General features: G+C 32.4%; 1 protein-coding gene across 1 annotated transcript in view; it reads right to left on the bottom strand.

The window, feature by feature from the left end:
• LOC148313978 (transcription factor hamlet-like) overlaps positions 1-21,739 on the bottom strand; it is a 116,770-nt gene that overhangs the window by 64,130 nt on the left and 30,901 nt on the right. The window contains exon 3 of the mRNA XM_088262328.1: positions 323-451. Coding sequence (XP_088118454.1) covers positions 323-451 — 129 coding nt within the window. The remainder of the gene's footprint in view (positions 1-322; positions 452-21,739) is intronic.

Below are 21,739 nucleotides of genomic sequence, written 5' to 3' on the forward strand. Positions count from 1 at the left end.
TTTTTGATTTATGACGTTCTTGAAAGGAGTGAGCGATTTATGTCCTTACTTAATATGTGTTTAAAATTGCTTATGTTAGATTATTTGATTCGGATGCCGTGTTCTAAATTCTGAATTCTAATTTTAAATATCTCTCCTTTTTTAATATGTTGTTTGAAATTACTCGCGTAAGATTATTTGATTCGGACGCCGTATTCTGAATTCTAAATTCAAATTTCTAATTTATGTTCTTATTTCAAATGTGGTTTGAAATTGCTTGTGTTAAATTGTTTGATTCGGACGCCGTATTCCAATTTTTGAATTCTAATTTCAAATATCTCACCTGTCCGGCCAATAAGATGTGCTGAAGATTGACCTCGTGGTTGTGATTGGATGAGCGGACGAACTTCAGCCAATTAGATGGCTCGTGCGATGCGTCCAGCCAACCACGAACTCCCGTTCCGGCAATTACCTGTCAACATAATGATGATTCAATTAATAAAATTAATGACCGTTTTCTTATTCATTATTCTGCAGACTTGCAACTTGACGCAGAGAGATGAGAGGGATTTATCAAACACATCAAATATATGTGTCGCCTACTTTCAAAATCCGCCAGATCCAATTTCATAAGATTTCAAAATTAATACTCTATCGGAATGCCAATTGTGGGTTTTATTATTTTAAATATTAATTTAGTTGAAAACTTAAAAATAGCGTTGTATTTCAAATTCCGCTTTATGCATGGAACTTGCCTTCTGACCCATATCGGCCAATCACAGAGCTGGGAAAGGTCAATCATTATGATGACGTCATTATCGGTTTGTCAAAATCTAAAAATCGACGTACATGGATCTGGCGGATTTTGAAAGTAGGCGACACATATAAGGATACTAACTTGAACACGTATGTTTAAAAACTCCGTATAAAAGTTTTTGATGCGTCTGTCAGTATGTTCATTACAAATTTGACTTCCCCTGGTATACCTACATACAATTGTAACAATTTTAATAAATATTATCCAAACAGTAAAACAAATTTATTAGGCGAATGTAGTTAGAAATAGAAACAGAGGAAAGCCGAGGTAAACTTGGCACAATGAAGTTTTTTTATATGTCCTTGAAAGTGGTCAAGTCAGACGTCGTGTATGAGGAGATACATACATGAACGTGGAAGAGTCAAAAATTGTTGGCAAAGTCTGATTCGTGTGGCGTTATATTCTCTCTGCCTACCCCTTCGGATACTATTATCACTGAAGGAATCATCTGCAAAACTATATATGATTTTAAACACTGTAAGATTAGAACAAATTTATAAAAAAAATACTCTTACTTTTTATAAATATCTTTACATACAATACTCGGCCTGCCATCTGTGTATCGTTGTAGAAACTAAAAGGCTCTACTCAGTTTTTACCTGAGGCGGATATTTAAAAAGTGGTTTGGATCCTAGATATCCCGTATAATAATATTTTTCAACAACAGGTGGCAATACTGTAGAGTTGTTTAATATCAATCTTAGTGTAAATAAAAAAAATGTGTTATAGAATTCTAAAAATATCCCCGAAAAATAATTATTTAACCTTGAATAATCTGAAAACCTGATGCTTACAAAATCACGAGTGTTTACTTCAAGGGTAGGCAGAGAGGAAGGAACCCCACATTCGTGTGTACTGACATACACGCTAAACTTCCTCTACATCCGTATAGATAGTCATACATGCCCCCCGGTTACGCAGATTTTAAATACAACCAGAAATAAGGGCTTATTGATTTGGTCATAATAATTATTTTCTGACCATCCACGTTTTGTTCTCCCATTCACAATAGTCAAATATATTTTAATAATCTTAATTTTTTGTCGTCCATTCGTTCCACATATCCAAACTAACTGAAATACCTTTTTTTATTATTTTCAATAATCAACTCCCGTGTCAGGAGATTTGTAATATATGTATGCGTTCCAAAAAATTAATAGTATGGTTGTCGATCATGGGTAGAATGGTGAATGTTACACCTGTGTGTAAAGTGATCACTTAACCAGTTCATAACATATTCTTCTTCATCTATGTTGAGATGACAAGCGCCGTGGCTTAGTCGGGTAGACGCTCGACTGCGAAACTGGCGTTGTGGGTTCGATTCCCGCCAGTTGCAAAATGAATTCAAGAAATGTTAATTTTCAATAGGTCTGGGTGTTTGTAATGTATTTTTTTACATATACCTTCCCTTTCCTAACTATCGTACCTCTTAAATAGAGGCTTTGCGAATTATACCTTAAAAATCAAAATAAAAAATATTATTTTTGATTCGCATTGTATAAAAAATTATGCTATACGCAGTTGGGACACTATGATATTAATCAAATACTCTTGTTTGGAGTGAGCACTGCTGAAATCAAATAATTGTCACCGAAGAGTAATAGTTAATACTAAAAATAATACGAAAAACATGTTTTGCCCATATGAAGGAGGTGAATTGCAAATAAAGACGAACAGAACATATTTTCCCGAATAAATATTAACAGACAATTTTTAAGTAAAAATTTGAAAAATACCGTATTTTGTAAATATTAGCGAAGATGATCAATATTACCTTTTCGTATGGCTCGTGTAATAATTTGGTAATAAATCAACAAAATATCTAATATGGGTAGATAATAAAACATACATATTGGTAGTTACACGTGCTACATATTTGGAAAATAAGTCGTGGTTTCAAAAAAAAATTTAAAAAGTGTGTTATATTTTTACATCCCAACAAAGATGAAGAAGAAAAAGGAAGCCTGGGTATTTATGCTATGCTGGATATTTATGCTGAGCTTTGCAATATCACGCTGGATATTGATCTCTCCCATGTGTCTGAGGGGGTATTCCGAAGTATTATTCATTATATATTAAAATCTATCGTAAGACGTGTTTAGGTATATACAGCATCAAAATCATCATTGGATAATGACGCAATATGCATCATGACACATGTTACAATAGATTTATATCAATTGCAGTATTTAAAAAGTGAAAAGTCGGGTTGTGGTCCCGTGGTTAGTGTCGTGGACTCTTTAGTCAGAGTTTCTCGGTTCGAGCCCACTCTATTTGATACTTAACTCTAATAATGAGCCGCTTAGGCTCACAGAAATAGTACGAAATTAAAATATTTGTGTGAATAATAAAAACACAAATATTTCTCTTTTTCATAAAAAAAAATTATGTTGGTACCTACACACTTAAAATAATCACCATATAGTTTTTCAAATAAATATTGTGAAAAAAAGATATAAATTGCTATTCTTAAAATGCAGTTCCACCAAGAAATGTCAGTTCAAAATTTAAATCTCAATGAAATTTAAATTAAAACAAAACAAAAAATTGTTTGGTTTTGTTTTTAATCGAAAAAATATTTGTAATATAAGAATATAGTTATTATATAGTAAAAATATCTAATGTAACAACAAAGTTAATGCTTTAAATAGTAATAATGTTCAGAATATTGCATGTAATTTATATTATTTTCTAGTAAATTTTACCACATTATGGTCGTTTATTTAAACATCACTATTGTGCTTAAAATTATAAAAGAACTCTTACAAGTGCAAAGCTTTATATCATATGTCGAAAAAAATACATCAAAGACACCAATTTCCTGCTATCTCAATATCGACCATTCATTCATCGCATTGCAACCTGAGATGTCTTGAACCATCTTTCTATGGGCACCAGGTCAGTGTCTACATACTGAAGTTGTTGAATTACAAATACACTTAACCGACAGATACCACAATGGGTATTCCGATATTTAACTGATAGTTATCTGTTAAACTTGTTTTTTATACAGTGATAAATAGAACACGTTATGCAGAAACCATCCAGCCTACAAATTGACAACCTAAGATTTGTTTTTTTTTTTTAATAAATAAATAAAGCATCACTATGTTGAATTGTAGAAGTTAGGTTTGTTTTAAAATTGCCAAAAAAGAAACAATGTTTTCTTTGTGTCTTGTTCAAAATTTTTATTATTTTGTAAACAAGATCATGGCTCGGTACTTCAATTGGTTGGATGGTTTCAGCAAAATCAAAAAGTTATAATAATAATAATAATAATTTGGATAATTTATATAGCGCCAGTTTCATAAATGACTACTTCAAGGGCGCTTATAAAGACTTAGATAAAGATAATATTAGGACGATAATGCTAATTATGATAATGATAAAATGAATGCATCCAACCATCATGGATAATTTCAGTGAAATTGTTTTTTTTCTTCTACATAGTTCAAAGTCGAACACATCCATACCACATCCATTTTTCTGAAATATTTTTATTTATGTAAATAGTTTTAGCCTGAAAAACGCTATAAACTAGCGACCCACATGGATGTTTCTAACATTTTTATCCATGGATTTATTCGATGGTTAGAAAAAAAATCTCCAAAAAATATTGCGTTGATATTTTGGGATGGGTATCTTCAGCAAAGAAAAATTATACTATTGATGAAGTCAGCTACGTGATGTAATAGGCAGTGTGTTTGGCTACCGTACTGGAGGTCCCGGGTTCGATTCCCAGGGGGGGTGAAAATAAATATTGTTGATTTTGCACTCAATATTCATTTAAAATTACCCTGGACTTGAACCTGAAGCCCAGGAGTGATCCCCTTCAAGTAAGTGACAATCAAGATTGCACTGCGTCAATACGATGCAGTGCCCTATGCACTATTGGGTGCGGATAAGGGTAAGACGAAGAATTGCTGAAGTAGCATTTATCAAAAGTTTTTTTTCCATATTTTGGGTTGGATGTTTTCTGCACAACACGGTCGATATAAATGTTAGGGTAAGAGTAATAGCCGCTCGTACCGGAAGCATTTCGCACCCACACAATGGGACGTGTCCCTTTCGCGGGCACACATCCGAATGCACATTGAATTACGCTAATATAATGGAGGACATCCTTAAACCCAACATTCGATATTTTCGCGAGGCTGAAAGAAACCGGCGAACTGCGAAAATAAAATTGAAAAAAAAACAAACCACGTTGTCAAAAGGCGAAAAAAACGGAAATGTAAATGGTTGCCTAGTTGTATTGATTTTGAACATTTGGTACATTTGCCAAACCAGGTGATTTCTTCTTTTTTGTCTTTGTTATTTAAATGATAATTTATTCTTATAGATATGAAAGTCTCGATAAATGTCATCAGTTTTTTTATTTTATATAAATCAAGGTAACATTTTACGTAATCGATATTTTTCTTAAAACACCGTTTTTGTATTGAAAAAAATAATTACATATATGGTTTTGAAAAGAAAGAAGTTATTGAGATGTTAAGGAGTAGAAGAAAAATTATTAAAATGTTTTTTTCTTTATATTCTTTAAAAAAAATAAATATCCAAAGAAACATTATTTTTAAAAAATCGGGCCTGGAAAGACATGTTACCTCTTCGGATTGGCCGGCGAATGAGTTCACTCTTTGCGAATATCCCCTCAATAAACATAAAAAGCGTCTTGTACAAGTGTTTTATTTTAATTTTTAGGTTATTTAATGTTTAATCAGTTCTAATTTGAATTACAGATAAAAATATATACAGATATATGTTTTTCTTCGTCACCTAATTTTTAAGGATTTGGTGATATTTCAGAAACCACAGAAACACTTTATGCCACCTGTTATATCATGTAAGTTATCTATATCTACATAACATATGTGTTTGCATGTGTGTGTGTGCAATATGGTGAAAGAATTTGAGGCTTCACCGAGTTTTGTTCAACCGAGAAATTTAATATTTCTTGGTAACTTGAAAGGAGGCGACTAGTGGTCTGAGGACCAACAAATACTTGACCAGACTTTAACGGTCGATGACGTCAAAAAAGAGACAGAAAAAATGCGTCCTAGAAAAAATACTGTAAATCTCATCGTTGAATGCAGTAGGAAGTCTGTTTATCATCTAGTGACGTATTGAATTTAAATAATGTTTTTTATTTTATTTTTTGTTTTTGTTTAAAACAAATATAAATCTACTTAGTAGTAAATAAAACATATTTTCAATATTATTTAAAGGCATCCATTTATTGTGTTTCCACGTTAATTTGTTTTTATCGCGTATCAGTGGTTTCTACAATAATTTCATTAATTGATTCAGTAGTCAGTGTGTGGTAATATCTACTCATTAAAATCATTTACTTGGTAAATACCACCATTTCTTAAAATTTACTGTCACACGTGTTTGTTTATTACTATTATTGAAAAAGGTGTCATAATAAATTTTATGAAATAGTGGTATTTACCAAGTAAAACTTTAATGAAAAATGGTTTCTTCAATGATTATTATATCAGTGAACTAATGCACTATTATGCTTTTCCAGATACTTATTAAAATTTATAGGTTAGAAATTTTGTCTTATAAATATAACATCTTATCGTTGAGAGAAAAATTAGGACGGTGATTGATAGCTAACTGTAAAATTTAAAAAGTACAATTTTTTAATACTTTTAATATCCTGATATTGATTTTAAGACTCTTGACCTTAAAAAATCTCACAAAAAGGGTTAGTTTATTTGCCAATTACCTCTGTTAAGTTAAAACGCACAAATTTCTACAAAAAAAATGTCTTAGTCTTCTCATTCTATTTTACAATACGTCATAATAAGTGTTGGTATGTGATTGAGCTTGTGAATGAAGCATTTGAGCTTTAGTAACTTTGTGTTACAATGTGATGTCCCAACAACTGGCGATGTGCGGCTCCCACTACCGCGCTCAGTTGAGCGGAGCTTTGTCGAGCTTTCGGGACTTATCAATGCTCCCAGCGGGGTGCGGCTTTCGCTCAATAGAGGTGTCAAACGATGCCGTGTCAACTGTAGGTACGCTAAATGAAGCCTAGGGCTGTCGAACCATGAAAATTAAACAACTAAATGATAATATTCACTCGTTCTGGTGATTAATAATTATTATAATAATATGATGATTAATCAATTTATACCGCGCACTCTTTTCAAGAACGTCATACATAAAAAAAACTTGATTTTTCAAGAGAACGTTTTTAATGTTTAAAAATATAATACAATTTATCAAAAATAAATATCAAGCCACTTATTGAACTTTTTACTGTGCAACAGATCTTTTTAAGTAAAACCTGAAGGTTTTTTCTCCATTTGAGAAATATTTAGAATGTTTAAAAAAAATAATTAAACAATACCTTTTCTTCAAAATGCAAGAACAACACTTTCTGCCCTGTTGCAGGTAAATATTAAGTTAAAAATATGCCTCTTTTGCTGGGATATAGTACATTTTTTGAGCATTCCGAAAACATGCAGAACTGAAAATTGTCGATTTTTGATTTCTGACGTTCTTGAAAGGAGTGAGCGATATATGAAGCTATTTTTTTGTTAATGCTATCACAAGGTGAAAAAGAGATTGTGGAAATGATTTATAGTTTTTAATATTTTTCTAAAGATCATCTCAGTCTTACTGTTTTTTATTACTGTTGGAAGAGGATTCCACGCTATTGGGTCGCAACAGCAAAGGCACGCTTGCCAAATTTTTATATTTTAATGATATATTTAAAATATATGTAAAAATTGTTTATATGAAAATAAGAATAGTTTTGGATAATTTATGTAGCGCAATTTTCGTAAAATACTACCTCAAAGGGACTTATACAGGATTATGATATGACAATGATAATGAATGGTAAAAAAAGAGGGGAAAGTGGAGCTGCCGTATGATTGCGCCTTCTTCTCGATTTTCTTGAGCATGGCTAAGATGTTTGAAAAAAAATCAACTCCTTACCTTTCAGTAACTCCTTTGTTTTCAAAACCGTATTTTTATTTCGAAGCAAAACTTATTTTTTCATAAATTCTTAATATTATTAATATTTAAAGCATTTACCATAATTTGTGGTTAGTCATTTTTACTTATTATTTTTTTACAAAAATAAATAAGAAACTTATTTCGTGTTTTAAGCAAAAATTAAATTACGTTAAATTAGAGTAAATAAATTGAAACAACGACAAATGAAAAACCAAAATAAGTATTTGGCTAATGCAATTTTATAAATGCTAATACATTCCTATTATGACTTTTATTATTGTACATACTTTCAGAGAGTGTTATTTAAAAATATTGCAGGATAATAAATTACCGCACGGTCTCTTTGAAAGATAATAAATTTGTCACGTCATAGTGACAACAGATCGATCACATCCCTTAACGCCCCCAACCCTTACTTCACCTTATTCACAGTCTTTGTGCTATAATAGGAATCCTAGGGGTCTATTCAATCCCTGAAAGGTATCCATACAATATATGCACACATTACTTTCATGTACGCATGTATCCATACAAAATAGACATGGTTTAAAATTGCAATAAATATTCTTTAAAAAATTCAGCGCCGAGAGACGTCTAGCCCCTAGTGCAACCGAACGCGTTCTAAATTGAACATTTAAGATCTCAGCGTTAAGGTAATATTTTGCGAACGTGGCGCTATACATATACAAGTTTTATTTATATTAATGGTAAATTTGATGTATTAAAAAAAGAAAGCTAATTTCACCAATATTGGATATTAAAGGAAACACATTGTAGGTAAAATGCATTTTAGATTGCATCTCGTAAACAATAGCGCACGTACTCTTAAGAACAATAATAAATATATATACACGAGATTCCATTCGTTCTACGAGAAATTTCTATCAAACATTTTAATGACTAAGATTTCATAGTGCGATGCATAGATTTTAATTCCTATTAAAATTTATATCTTGACTCACACTTCTCCCTCGAAAAACATCTAGAGGAAGACCAAAGAATTCATGTATACTGCAGAAAGAAAACATGATTCCAAGGCATGACCAAGGTGACGTGGTCCACGATAGAGGGACCTACAACCTAAGGAAGAGGAGAGCTAGCCTCATCAGTCTACAAAGACGATAAATTGGGATAGAGCTAGGAAGAAGGTATAAGTTAAAATTACTGTAATTCTTGAAACGCCTTTGACGCGATTTTCCCAAAAATGGTGCTATATTAATTGGTCATTATTGTTGTTTTTATTCAGTGATTAATTAACATTTTATTGATGTAAAGTAAATAATTTCTCCAAGTTTATCATGTTCAAAAGGATAGAAGTTAATATTTCATTGCATAGTATGGACCATAACTTAAACGGATATGAATTTATTTCGATATCATTCATATCTTATTTATCTGCCACCTTTCCAAAAGAAAGCCTTCTACGACGCTCAGTTGTAAATTAACGAGTAACTTAACCTGTCATGGGTGGATGTGAAGGCTGTGATTGGAGGAAGCAGGAAACGGAAATGGAGATAAGATGCGAGGATAGATCCGAACGGATTTGTTAGCACAGCGCCGGAAATCGTGTGTCACGCTTGAGGAAAAATGTAGATAACGACTTACACGGCTTTTCTTTCCGAAACGGGGTAGAAATGATAAGGTTTTTTCCTAAATAAATAACGCAGAAACTAAAAAGTAATTTGTGGCATTATTATATTTGTTTTAATAAATGTTGTCTTGAAGAACATATTTCAACTGCAAAAAATATATTATATTTTAAATAATTCAAAATTTCAGTATAACCTTTTATTTCATATTAAAATTAGTAATTATTTTACAATACCATGCTGTTATTATGAAGCATATGTTTAATTTAGGACTGTATATTTAAAAACACAAGAGATCTTATAAACATGTCTCTGGAGAAAAGCATTGTTCCAAGGGCCATGAAAAAGGCAAACGTTACACCACTAATAAAAAATTCTCAGATGGACTCCGAGGACCTTTCAAGCTACCGCCCAATTTCCAACCTTCCTGTCATATCAAAAATAATAGAGAAAATTGTTGCCCATAGACTGACAACGTATGTTGAAAACAGCAAGTTGTTTTCAGAGAGGCAATCGGCATACAGGCGATACCACTCTACAGAGACAGGCGTAGTGAGAGTACTGTCTGATATAATAACTGCTGTGGATGCTGGTGACCTAGTTTTGGTTTCCTTTTTGGATATGAGTGCTGCTTTCGACACGGTTGATCACAATATTCTGCTGGAACGCTTGAGGAAGACATACGGCATCTGTGATGAAGCACTTGCATGGTTTTGCTCATACCTTCGAGAACGTGAATATTCAGTCATTTTTCAAAAAGTTAAATCCCCTTATCATTCCGTCTCTACTGGTGTACCCCAGGGATCAGTCCTAGGTCCTCTTCTATACCTTCTATATACGAAAGACATAGAAAATATTATAAAGTCACACGGATTGTGGTCTCACTGCTATGCGGATGACACTCAAATTTATTTTTATTGTAGGCCGGAGGAAAAATATAAACTTGTTGACTCTATTAATAAGTGCATTGAGAGAATAGGAGAATGGATGGCTGAAAACAGATTGACGTTAAACCCGTCCAAAACGGAACATCTCTGGATAGCCATACCTAAACGACAGAATTTGATTGATAACACGACACCACTCAATCCAAAGAGTACAACTACACCGGCCGTCAAACTGCTCGGCGTGTTCTTAGATTCTGATCTCTCCCTTGAGACTCAAATTAGCAAAACAACAAGTGCATGTTTTTATCAGCTAAGGCAAATTAAAAGCATTCGCAAGAATCTGCCAGTTGATGCTGCCCGTCAATTAATAAATGCGTTTGTAATATCGAGAGTAGATTATTGTAACGGTATATACACGGGTCTACCAAACAATAAAATGACTCGACTGCAATCAGTGTTAAACGCAGCAGCGAGACTAATTTTTGGAATTTCTAAATTCAGTCACATCACCCCACTACTTCACAAACTCCACTGGTTACGCTTTCCCGAAAGGGTTGAGTATAAACTCTGCCTACTCATGTATAAATCAATACACAATATGGCTCCAGAGTATCTTAAGGAGCTGTGTATTCCAGATGAATTGGTTGATAGACGTCTCACGCTTCGATCGGCTACAACATCTGCAATGGGCAAAGTTATCTTACCAGCTCGCAACCAACGCACTAAATTTGGCGAGCGTGCCTTTGCTGTTGCAGGACCGACGGCGTGGAATGCTCTTCCACCAATGGTTAGAAATAGTGAGAGTGAGATGATCTTTAGAAAAAGACTAAAAACACATTTGTTTGCTAAATCATTTCCACCATAATATTTTCCCCAATTCATTCACAGTGAAGCGCCCTTGAGGTATTTTTTTACGAAAATGGCGCTATATAAGTTATCCAATTTTATTATTATTATTATTATTATATAATTATTATGATATAAATAACCCACTCGAAACTTAAACTAACATATATACATGTGTAATTAGTTGCCGAAATAATGATGCACCAAATATGTGCGGATACGAGGATGACAGAAAAGATCGAGTATTCACATACGTGAAAGAAAATTTTTGGCATTTTATTATTTTAATATCATTATCTGCACCCAATGGTGCATAGGTAACTACATCATTTAGAATATGTCTTATCTTGCTCTTTAAATATTATACAAGGACGGCAATTAGCCCTGCGATTCAGGTACCAGTCCAGGTATATATCAAGTGAATATTAGAGCAAAAATCACTTGCATTATTTTTTACCCTTCTTAGGATCAAACTCGAGGCCTCCAGCAAAGAAACTAATCGTGCTAACCACTACATATGAAGCCAAATAATTTAAATCAATACATAGCAAAAGATAAAATGAAAATTGTAAGTTGTTTAAACATTGTACAATGTACAAGAAAAAAACAACCCTTTTTACAATGAAAATTTATGGTCCAATTAGAGGCACGAAAATACCCTTCAATTGAATTCGAAATAGAATAGAAAACGACAATTTGAGTCATCCACAACACTCACCCCGAAGGAAGTTGTAACGGAAATGATACCTCCAGTCGGAACGCCGCCATCGTGTCTATGATAGCTTCCGGTCAGGAAAACATTCGTTCCTTATGCTAACAATTCAAGCAACGACACAACCCTTTATTTAACAATTTTCACGAGATTTCGATACACAAGTAACTTTATCATATGTTTATGTATATATATATATAACTAAGTTCAGGGGGTTAATGAAAATCATATTTATATGAAGTGGGGTGAAGGAAAATAAAGACATATTTCCTTATTTCACCGTTCTAACATCTATCATGCATCGTTTTGGAACACATTTTTCTGAGGGGTCGCATTTTTTACAGCATTATGTTCCCCATCAATTAGTAAAAATATTAAAATATATATATATATATATATATATATGAATATAATATATATATATAATATATATATATATATATATATATATATATATATATATATATATATATATATATATATATATATATATATATATATATATATATATATTGGCATCTCAACTAAGATGAAGAAGAAAATGGAAGCTTGGGTATTTTCAGGACTTAAGACCTGTCATTGGCAAGTTAAGTGGTCACTTAAAGCACGTGTAACATTCATCATTCTACCCATGATCAACAACCATTGTATAGCTACATAAGGACCGTCAGTCCATTTAATCTTCACATTCGTTTAAAAATGCCATAACTAGGCGAAACAATTGTCACAAGATTAATTTTTATGTGTTTTTTTAAATAAAATACAACTTTGTAGACTCAAAAAATGTGTGTTTGATTTAATAATTAATACGCAAAACAACCACACTACCTGCTCAATTTTAACTTGGTCACTTAACCAGCCTATGACAAGTTATATAAATCCTGTAAATACCCAGACTTCCATATTCTTCTTCATCTTTGTTAAGTTGTCTAAATGTCAAACGTTAAAAGTAACTCCAAGTGGAGAACTCCAAAAAGTGCTGTGAATGCCTTAAATAGGTTTTGAATTAGTTTAATCATATTTATAATCTGTGTAAAAAAAATGCCAAAAAACGAGATAAATCTGTTGAAGGGGCCTTGGTTGTAATTGAGATATAGATCATCCACGCCACAGGCGCAGTGTGATGACATAATGGATTATGCTCGTTATTGTGATGTCACGAGTCTATCTCACTAGGCAGTGACCCCTCGCAGAGTCCATGATACTTCACACCCCAATAATGTACTATCTGTGTTGATACGTCTAGTGGTGGGTGGAGTTGAATAGAGTAGTCACTGAATGTCATGGTGGAACCATACCGTGAATGTTGTTTTATGCAATAATGACCGTAAACTGTATTCCTTTATGATAATTATATATATATATATATATATATATATATATATATATATATATATATATATATATATATATATATATATATATATATGTATGTCAGCTGTCAACTTGTCATGAAAATGTATGTAAACGCTAAATCATTTCATAAAATACGTTCGACCTTTGTACGTACTAATACATACAAATATAGACGTTGCATACGTGTATGGTATATGGTATATACACATACTTTTAGATACATATAGACTTGTACAAATATGCTTTTAGTAAAAATAAAGGTGCGTATGTAGATAGCCACCTAATGAAAACCACGAGATATACCAGGGTTGGAGCGAGAATTTATGTTTTTTAGAAATAATAAGCCATAAAAATTAGTATCAAGATCAAAGTGGCAATGAGCAAGACACGTTGCAAGACAAGACTCCACCATATGGACCCATTTAATTTTAATAGAGAGACTTGAGAGAATATTTATTAAATAATGTTTAATGAAAAAATTACCGAATCCACCCCTACGATGGATGCGATCCTCTAGCGCGGAAAACCATCTCGTTTTCTCTCGCTTGGTAGAAGCGCTCGCAAACTTTTTTCGCTGAGCGAAAGCGCTCCAATATTTACCGCCAGAAAATTTTCCCTGCAATTTTTAGATAGGTACTAAAACGAACAGGGGCGTGCATTCCATATAGGCAGAAAATCAGTGCCTATCCTAACTTTCCTGCGTACCATATAAAAACGTAACCAGTACCTACCCTACCTTACTAAGCAGTACCTAGCTTACCTTACTACCTACCCCTACTGCCAATCCTAATTATTTAACGAGTACCTACCTATCTGCACAGTTAAGGTGAATATCTACTATATATAGAGCTCCCTTTTTTTGGTAAAGCACCCAAAATATATGTAGCATTACCCAGATCGATCCTAAAATTCAATTAATAAAATTAGTTTTTCTATTGAATAATTAATATAAGTTACTTTTTTAACTTAAATTTACTTGGTAAATACCACTATTTCTTAAAATCTATCGGGAAATGTATTTCGATGCATTCCGCATCATTTTCAAACGCCGTATGTGAAGACAAGTCTAAATTATAGAGTTTTGTCTTTGGGACGCATGGAAACACGTGTCACAATTTTTTTTAAAGTGGTATTTACCAAGCAAAACTTCATTTGAAAATTTATGGATATTTTACACCACAAAGTTTGGCCACAAAGTGAGTGCGGAATCAATTAATGAAAATATACTCGTAAATAACGCCTAAGTGGACAAACTCGGATTTGTGTATAAGAATTTGGACACAATCAAAATATTGTGAAATATTTACATGTTTTTTTTTTACTAAAACAAAAAAAAATATTAAAAAAAACAGTTTTTTAATGAAATAAATATATGATTTTGAAAGGAACAGAATCATTGAAAGGTGTGGAGTCAAACAAATGATAAAAATATTTTGCAATAATATATTGTAAAAAAAATGTGCGCAGAGACAAGTTTGGCTCCTCGCGCAGCTGGTCGCTTGCTGAATTGTATGTTTGCGAGTGCCCTCTTAAAGGACCATGACACTCATGACACCTACTAGACGACTAAGAATGGAAAAATAACTTTTTTCTCATAATAAATTCCTTATTTTACTTTCTCATATATTTCGTTTGCTATAAATTATTTTTATTGTATTGACCCAGCTGGAGATTAGGACTTCGTGCACGTCTGAACAACCAACGTGATGATAATGTAACAACTGTTTGATACCTTACATAATATGAAAAATATATTATACATATATATCATATATAAAGTCATATATGAAATCAAAATTGTATCCAGATTTGTGAACAAGCATTCACATACACTCAAATGATATGAATAAAAATAACTGTTCGAAGTATGTATAAGCCGCATAAAAAAAATTATTCATGTTTGCAGGCATTTTCCAGTATGTTAAAATAACCCGGGGTTCGGATATTGCATATATCCAAATGAAAGGGTCTCTGCTCAATAAAAGCTTTCTAAATCCAATCATAGATATTTTGTAACTAACACTCTCTTTATCATTCATCGTTCACTTTCTGTAATAACACTTTGATAAACTCTCATTTATGACTACCGGTTTCGGAATAATCATTCCATCATCAGGTCATTAAAATAAAATTGTTACGGTCTGGTTATATAAAAAATAAATTTTGAAAATAAGAAATAAGACAAAATAAATGCATGTGCACTCGATCATAGAAAGTAATGAGATTGATCATATAATTACATTAAAAACCCTTATCCGCACCCAATGGTGCATAGGGCACTGCGTCATATAAACGCAGTGTTATCTTGATCGTTTACACATGAAGGAAAGGTGATCAGCCTTCCGCTTCAGGTCCAGGGTAATATTGAATAAATATTACAGTGAAAAAAATCACTTATATTTATTTTACCCCCCTTGGGAATCGAACCCGAGACCTCCAGAACGGTAGCCGAGCGTGCTGACCATTACACTACGCAGGCAAACAATCAATCAATCAATATTGATCATATATGTATACCTTTTTCAAAATTTGAGTATTGTGGTTGTCAATCATAGTTAGAATGGTGAAGGTTACGCGTCGGTAACGTGATCACTTAACCAGCCTATGACAGGTCGTAAGCCCTGTAAATATCATGACTTCTATGTTCTTTATAATAAATTAATTCCTAAGTGAAGAAACCCAGACTTGTGAACACGTATTTGATCACACTCAAAATGTTATGAAATCAGAATGTGTTTTAAATTAGCATTTTTATTTTTCATATTATCAATACAAATTGGTATGTTTACCATGTTCTTTAATATCTACCATGAAAGTCACTAAATAACAATTTAGCAGTGAAGAAAGCTACCCTATAACACCCTCTGAACAGAACCCTGTAAACTACCCCTCTTTAAATGGGGAAGATTTTATCGTGCATATTTTTGATGCAATAAAAAATCTAACATTTTTATTAATATAAACTACAATATATTAATACTATTGGTAAATTCAATTAATTTGATACATCTAATTTCATATACTTTTTTCTGAGTGTGTCAAAAATTCTAGTTACAGATGTTTCTGAATGCCCGTGAAAATTTACAAAATTAAAAATAATAATAAAATAAAAATATTTTATTCTACGAAACCAAGAATCAAGCTATGTAAAAAAAATATTGGAGAAACATGGAGTTTAGTGATATTCAGTTGAAAATTTTGTTTTTTACTTTTGGAGAACCCTGTATAAAAATCCATCCCCTTTTACGTAGAGATTATACTCCCCCTTGTAAACGGTATAACAAGTTGTTATATCAGTTTAGTTCAATCATGAGCATGATTCTCTCAAGAAACCACGCGGAATCTAAGATAAATGATTGATGCTCAATTATTAAATACGAAACTAATTGTATGTAAGTGCACCTGACTTAAAAATTCAATAATAATGTTTTTTATGTTTTATCAAGATTTCACTTATGTTATCAATTAGGACTGCGTTAGATTCCGAATATATTTTTGAAATATCGACCTTAAATTCCGTTAAAAACATTTTACATGTCTGAAGATTTTGCAATTTTTTTACATTGTATTTTTTCAATACAAAATCCCGCAGTGCACATACATCTTTTCAAAAATTAATACAATATTTATGTTTAATGATAGTTATGATTATATTGATATATTTATGTTTAATGATTGAGGCAGAATTGTAAACGTAACACAAGTGTATAAAGCATTTTTCAAGTCAGCTAAATGCAAGGTCGTAAGCCATGGAATGCTCAAAATTCCGTATTCTTCCGTATAAACAACCATAGATGCTTCGTCTTAGTACTACATACATATAATATATTTTAAAAAATATGTACACTAATATTTTCATCTCTTTTGCTAATTATAGTAAAAATGTTTATATATTTTTAAAGAAAAGAGATATATTTGTGTTTTTATTATTTACACAACTATTTCAATTTCATACTATTTTTATGAACTTAAGTAACTCATTATAAGAAATAGGTACAAATTGCGGTAGAGGGGTTCGAACCAAAAAAACTCTGACTTCTGAGTCCACGACACTAACCAAGGGACCACAATCCGATACAAACACTATTTAACACACTAGTTAAACCACGTTTTCTACGATTTATGTATAATCTTTTTAAATAATAAATATCTTTGCAAATAAAAGTTTAGGTAGAACGAGAAAAACTGGACATGATCAAACGTTTCAAATACTTCAAAGTGGTCAGGTCAGGAGTCGGAATAATCGACAGGTATGTACAAGGAGATGCATGAACGTGGAAGACGCGAAAATTATTTGCAAAGACAGAGAACTGCGGCTTTCTCTCGGATACCCGTACGTGATGATGGTTAGTTTGTTAGTTAATAAGATAAATAAATAAATATTAAAGATTCGCTGTTACCAGACAGTCGCAGGCATCACTCAAATTGGAATAGAACAAATAAGTGCGATTATTGCGCAATAGAATCATTGTTTGCAAAAGCTTGAATAAATCAAATAGTCGTACGAATAAATGTACACAGCGTTCCGCCAATTCGTCTGTGCAAATGGACCAAGAAATTCATATTTAATTGATTTCCATCACAAAGATGTTTTGAAAAAATAAATGGGTCAGTGTGGCAATGCAACGAAGGCCATCGGGCTATTTTTGTCGTTGCAGCTTGTATTGTAAGATAAAGTGTGTATTTTAAAGATTGCATTTATTTATTTTAAGATATTTAACTTTCAAAGACACAAATATTGAAATGTCAGAGAAAATCGTTCAAAAAGAAAAACACCACTAATTTTCAACTGATGAAGCTACAATCAATTGTTCCTTAATGAATCGAAAATTGTACGGACATGTGAAGGACCTGAGACCATTACATGTATGTACAAAGGTTTCAAGAATTAATGCAATTTGGTGAACGTTACACAAGTGTAATAAGTGATCGCTTAAGCCAGCAAAAAGACAAGTCGTAAGACCTCAGATGCTTAGACATCTATCTTCATTCATATAAAGAGGAACGATAGATGTTTCATATCAAGTTGAGATACCTACAAAAGATAAAAGTATGTTTCAAGATTCTCACATGCATCGCTTTTAGACTTAACCAAAAGAAAAAAAAAAAAAACAACAAATATAACTCTCCACAGTACTATTTTACATCATTTTGGGATCCTCTCTGTCTTCCCTTTTAATTTCTTACCTAATCCTTCTCACTATACTTTCCTTTCTTTCTTTAAGGCTATCAATATTAAAATTCCAGTATCTAAATCCTTTCTTCTTCAATTTCTCATGAGTAAGTAGTTCATATTTTATTAACTTTTATATTTCTGCCCACTAATTTCAAACAGCCCTTTAAGGCCCAATAGAACACCAGGATTAGAAAAATATGCGAGATCAAATATGTCGTCAGGAGGGAAAGACATCGAAGAAGACATCCAGAAGACATCTGAATGGAACCACCCAGACTCCCTCACATTGCACTGTAATTTACACCCAAGGTAGACCATCAAAGTAATGGATTGACACCTAAGAATCGACATCGTAGGAGGCTAATCTCTCTTAAAAACAGGCCACAAGGCCTACCTACACCAAGAAGAAAATGAAGAAAAAGATATTCATATTTGTAGAAACACTGGATATATCCACTGCATTTTCTAAACTTGTTTTTCGTATTATTCAATATTTCCTTAAAATTTCGATTCTTCGACTATTTGAGAAACGCATTTTCGATGCACCAATGTCATAAATATCATATGTCATCAAATGCAAATATGAAGAACACTTTTTTCGCTGACATCATCATAAATTAAACATTCATTTTTATTTTGTGCGCATATGGGTATTATCTACAAACGTCAAGGACAAATACAATATATATAAAAGATAATATCTTGAGTTACATATTTCTTTTACTTGAAAGATGTAACAATCAGTATGTTATTATCTGTTTTTTTTATTATTTTAGTTTTACTTGATAAATACCACTATTTCTTATAATCTAAGTCATAAACTGCAACATTTAAAAAAATATGAATTCATAAAAATATGAATAATAATCTCATAATTAACAATTTGAAAATGACTAAAGCCCCCCACTATTGTCCATGTTCCCATTGATAAATAAGAAACAGCTTCTACCCCATATACAACCTTCAACGTCCCATGGACACAATTCACGTCCCATCTCAAAAATTCAGTCTTAGCTTCACAAACGGTATTTGAAAATGAAGCGGAATACATTGAAACACGTGTCACGTGAGATTTTAAGAAATAGTGGTATTTACCAATTAAAGTCAAATAATTTAAAACTCAACATTCGAGAACTCACATCGCTCACTCCTTTCAAGAACATCAAAAATAAAATAAAAACTTGATTTTTCAGGAAAACGTTTTTAAAGTTTAAAAATATAATACAATATATTAAAAATAAATATCAAGCCACTTTTTGATTTTTTTACAGTGCAACAGATTTTTTTAAAATTAAAACTTGAAGATTTTTTCACCATTTGAAAAATATTTAGTATATCTAACAAAATAATTAAACAATACATTTTCTTCAAAATGCAAAAACAACACTTTCTGCCCCGTAGAGGGTAAATATTAAGTTTAAAATAAGCCTCTTTTGCTGGGATATAGTAGGGTAGACTGGGTACGGTTGAAACAAAGGACGGTTGAAACAGAGCAAATATCTTGCAAACCGTATGCGGTAGGGTGAAGGGTCCAAGGGACGAACAAAGCGGACAACAAGTTCAAACACGAATATCAGTGTTGCATCGCTCACCACACGGTGCAGTTGCTTGTAGGAGGTCTTATTGTATTTTGATTACCAAAAGTAAGTATTTTTGTTCTGAGAATTTTCCTTTATTACGGTTTCTATTGAAACGATATTATTGAGTATGATTTCGTGTTTGAAATGAAGCTTGTAGAACACGATATAGTGATTAGTTTTAATGTGCCATTATTGTTAACATTACTATTTTCTGTTTTCCACCTAAAGGAGGGGTTGGGGACGGTTGAAACATTTTTTGTGGGTACGGTTGAAACAGCATATTTTTTCAGTTTTCCTGTTTTCTAGATGCCGAGAGTACGCGCAAGAAAGACTTCGAGAGGGGAGGTCGACTTGTCGAGGTATACATACGCTTATGAGGAGGTTAAAGAAGGAGATTCACTGCGAAAAGCGGCGGAGAAGCATGGATTAAACCACTGTTCGCTCATTAGATATATACGAAAGCGAGATGCATCTGGTGAAGAAGAAAATGGGATATGAACCCCACAACGAAGTTTTTAATAAAGAGCAGGAGCAGGAGCTTGCAAAATACTTGCTACTAAAAAAAACAGAGAAAGAAGAGATAAGAAAGGAACATGAAATAAGGTTGAAACGGATGAAAACTAAGTAAGTCAAGAAAAGATTGGATGGAGGAAAAAGTAGAAGGATCGTTAAAGGAAAAATAATCATAATACGCAACAGGAATCATCATCAGAAGAGGACGAGTGCTATTGTCTTGTTTGTCTGTCACTGTATTCAGAGAGCAAATCCGGTGAAAAGTGGATACAGTGCTCCACTTGTAAACTGTGGACTCAAGAAGACTGCACAAAAGGTGGTCTTAGCTATGTTTGCCACAATTGCGACTCGGAATGATCCCAAAGCTAGATTTTCGCTTGATTTATGACTAATCAAAATGAAAGAAGTGTTTCCTTTTAGTTTATTCACAGATTATTTTCGTTCAATTTGTTTTTTTTTAAATGCCATTGTTTTTGTTGTTTTCGTTCATTACATATCTATAGACTGATTAATATTGTCATGCGGTGCCATAATTATTTATAAAACAAACATAAATAATGAATAAAACGTCTTACAATATAAAATATTGATTTATTTGCGTGTGCTTCAACTGACCCCAATCACTGTTTCAACTGCCCCTGGTATGGGGACGGTTGAAACAAATCGGATATATTTTTTAAATTTGATCTGCCACTAAAAATAACACACCGGGTACTGAAATAATACTTCCCATTAGTAGACAGAAACACACTCTTGTATTTAATGCATCTTCATCATCGCTTGACTTGTTAAGAACAATTCTATGGACAATATAAGCAAAATTGTTTCAACCGTACCCAGTCTACCCTACATTTTCTAGGCATTCCGAAAACATTTATAACTGAAAATTGACGATTTTTGATTTATGACGTTCATGAAAGGAGTGAGCGATATGTAAATCGAAAAATGAATTCATTCAATAAATAATCGCTGTAATCATAATTTCCCATAAGACGTTGCTGTCCGAAATATTATATAATTTCAATTAATTTAGTTTGAAAGTTTTAACGTTAACCTGTCATAGCCATCTGTCGGATCATCGCTCATCCAATAATTCCATGTTCTCCTAATAGTTCGGGCCTCGCTACTTTACCCTGCATTCTGCAACTTATGTGATGTGCGATGGATCGAATGTAAGGGAAAATAATATGAAAAATGCTTAAAGGAAATTTCACGAGGTCTGAATCATTTTTTTTTAATAAATCGCTAAAACATAACATATTACACTATATATATACAGATATATGTATATTTATATATATATATA

The sequence above is a fragment of the Brachycentrus maculatus genome, unplaced genomic scaffold (genome assembly GCF_059751285.1).
Source record: "Brachycentrus maculatus isolate JH-2025_06_01 unplaced genomic scaffold, ASM5975128v1 h1tg000003l, whole genome shotgun sequence".
Lineage (NCBI taxonomy): Eukaryota > Metazoa > Arthropoda > Insecta > Trichoptera > Brachycentridae > Brachycentrus > Brachycentrus maculatus.